The sequence below is a fragment of the Eimeria tenella genome, genomic scaffold (genome assembly GCF_000499545.2).
Source record: "Eimeria tenella Houghton genomic scaffold, Eth_scaff419, whole genome shotgun sequence".
NCBI classification, from domain to species: Eukaryota; Apicomplexa; class Conoidasida; order Eucoccidiorida; family Eimeriidae; genus Eimeria; species Eimeria tenella.
In genome coordinates, this window is record NW_013543355.1 from 1 (window position 1) to 2,500 (window position 2,500).

The 2,500-nt window shown below is 61.2% G+C and overlaps 2 protein-coding genes across 2 annotated transcripts in view; one reads left to right on the forward strand and one right to left on the reverse strand.

Moving 5' to 3' along the window:
* Positions 1-6: 6 nt before the first annotated feature.
* On the reverse strand, positions 7-1,437 carry ETH_00023800 (uncharacterized protein; the record flags this gene model as incomplete). The annotated part of the gene is made up of 1 exon (XM_013376900.1): positions 7-1,437. A coding segment is annotated over one exon (1,431 nt), but the record flags the coding sequence as incomplete, so codon positions are not given.
* An 875-nt stretch (positions 1,438-2,312) lies between these two features.
* The window catches only part of ETH_00023805 (uncharacterized protein), a gene marked incomplete at both ends in the record, with an annotated part of 4,035 nt that continues 3,847 nt past the window's right edge, over positions 2,313-2,500 (forward strand). The window contains one exon of the mRNA XM_013376901.1: positions 2,313-2,382. Within this exon, the coding sequence (XP_013232355.1) occupies positions 2,313-2,382 (70 nt within the window). The remainder of the gene's footprint in view (positions 2,383-2,500) is intronic.

Below are 2,500 nucleotides of genomic sequence, written 5' to 3' on the forward strand. Positions count from 1 at the left end.
CGCCACCTCCGCGCCGTCGCTGCGCCGCCGCGCCCAGTGCACCTGCGCCAGCGAAGCAGCAGCAACAGCTTCGGGGTCGAACTCGGAGAAAAAGGCCCCCAGGGGGCCCCCCAGTTCCCTCTCCAGCAGCAGCTGGGCCTCGCCCCAGGGGACCCTTGCTGCGTTGTCCTGCAGCTGCGCCAGAGTGTCCACGTAGGCTGCTGGCAGCACGTGCTGCAGCGTGGCCACGTACTGGCCCAGCTTCACGTAGAGCCCGCCGTGGCGGCTGCACAGCCGCAGCAGCCGCGCGGCGCCGCGCGCATGCGCCTGCTGCTCTGCTGCGCTGCTGCTGCTGCGCAGCAGCGCTGCTGCTGCTGCCAGCCGCGCGCTCTCCGCCTCGTGCTGCTCCGCCGCCGCCAGCGACGCCGCCGCCTCCGCCTCCCGCCCCCCCAGCGCCGCCGCCGCCGCCGCCGCGCGCCCTGCTGCTGCTGCTGCTGCTGCTGCTGCTGCTGCCACGCGCAGCTGCTCCTCCCGCGCCGACATCAGGTACAACCGAAAAAACGTCACTTTGTAGTCCAGAGTCGCCAGCAGCAACGACGAAAAACTCCGCAAAAAACGCACCCACCCGCACAGGCCCCACGAACCCGAACCCCCGAGACAAGCCTCGCTGCCGCTGCTGCTGCTGCTGCTGCTTAGGCTGCTGCGCAAACTGTTCAACCGGGAGAACGCCACTAGCAGCATCTTCTCCAGCTTCTCCGCCAGCAGGTACTGCTGCGCGCGCTTCCAAACCGCAGAACCCGCAGCAGCCACCTCAGCATCCCCGGGCGGCTGCTGCTGCTGCTGCTCTTGCTGCTGCTGCTTCTGCTCTTGCTGCTCTTCGAGCTCCTCCTGCTGCTGCACAGGCCCTGCAGCCAGAGGCGCCGCTGCTGCTGCTGCCAGAGCCCTCCACCGCCAGCCGGCCCGCGATTTGTCTCCTTTTCTGCTGCTGGAGTTCACAGACAGTTCCCCCGCAGTCCCCTTTTCTAGCCAAGACCCATTACTTGCTGCTAACAAACTTTTGCCCCAAAATGTGCTGCTGCTCATTTGAAAATGCACTGCAAGGGGCCCTGGGATGGGGGCCTTGGGCCCACGGGGGGCCACTGGACCCCGGGGGGCCCCCGATCCCCAGGGGGCCCCCGGGCCCCTCAACGGGGCCCCCAGATAAGCCCTGTAGCTGTGAAAAGTCCTGGGAGATCGCATGCACACAGGCCGGGGCCGCTGGGGGCCCTCAGCCTCCCGCTGGGGCGCAGCGGAAGGCCCAAGTGAGGGGTCCCCCCTCTGCTGCGGGGGCCCCAGCTGCGCTGCACCCCTTGCTGCAGCAGCTGGATAGAAGCCCCCAAACCGGTGCATGCAGGGGCCCCGAGCGGAGGGCCAAGAGGCCCTCGCAGACTCTAAGGAAGCCCGGAGAGGGAGAGCCATGGCGGCCCGCTGCTGCTGCGCTGCTGCTGCTGCTGCTGCGCTGCTGCTGCTGCTCAGGTCCGGCGTTCGCTGCTGCAGCTGCTGCAGTCCAGCTGGAAAGAAGAAGTCATCGGGGGGCGGCGAAACCCGAAACGCAGAGAGAAATGAAGACACAAGACCTCCCCGTAGACTGCTGGGGCCTTCTGCTGCAGTCTGCAGCAGCCCCGAAGAGCTCAAAGAAAAGCAAATCCAAAATGAAGACAGGCAGCTCTTTCCCGGGTCACTTGGTCATTTGATTTGACGGCGAAGGCCAAGGAAACCGAAAGGCAGAAGGGGTGTAGATGCGGAGCTGCGCCAGAGGTCGGCGCGCTTGAGAGGCGAAGCAAAAGAAGAAAAATAAAAAGTAGACTGAGGGGTAAACAGCAGCAGTTTAACTCTGCACAGGTTTCGGGCTTTCAACTTGCACGCTCGCGCTGCGCAAAGTCGCACGCACTCTCTGCTGCGACTTCTGCGCCGCTGGACATCCTAAAACCCTTCATAGAGCTTTGCAAGTCCTACAGAAAACAAAATTTTGCATTTAAACACCAGCTTCCCGCTCCGGCGCGCCGGATCGCCACCAGCGGCTGAACTTGAACTGCCAACGCCACCCGCGGATAGCAGACGCAGCGCCAGCAATATCCGCGGAAAATGCTGCTCTTTGGCATTCAAAAAATGATGGGAAATGAGAAAAAGACTTTAAAAATAGATTAAAATGCAACTTTCCCGCCTCCCTCAAAAAGTTGCACACGGAGAGGCTTCCAAGACCTTTTCCTCCTGCGCCGCCGACAATCACGTTAGTTAGTCTTTTCTTTGATGCAAAAAGATATTGATAAACAAAGTATGAATCAAAAGCAAAAATGTCTTTAAGAATTCAAAACGGAAAAGAGACAAAGTTCCGTCGCCGGGACTTGAACCCGGGTCGCGCGGGTGAGAGCCGCGTATCCTAACCACCTAGACTACGACGGATGATTGACGGCGCAGTTTTGCATGCAATAACCAAAAGCAAACAAAGTTCTTTCTATTTGTATCTTCTTTGATCAGAGGA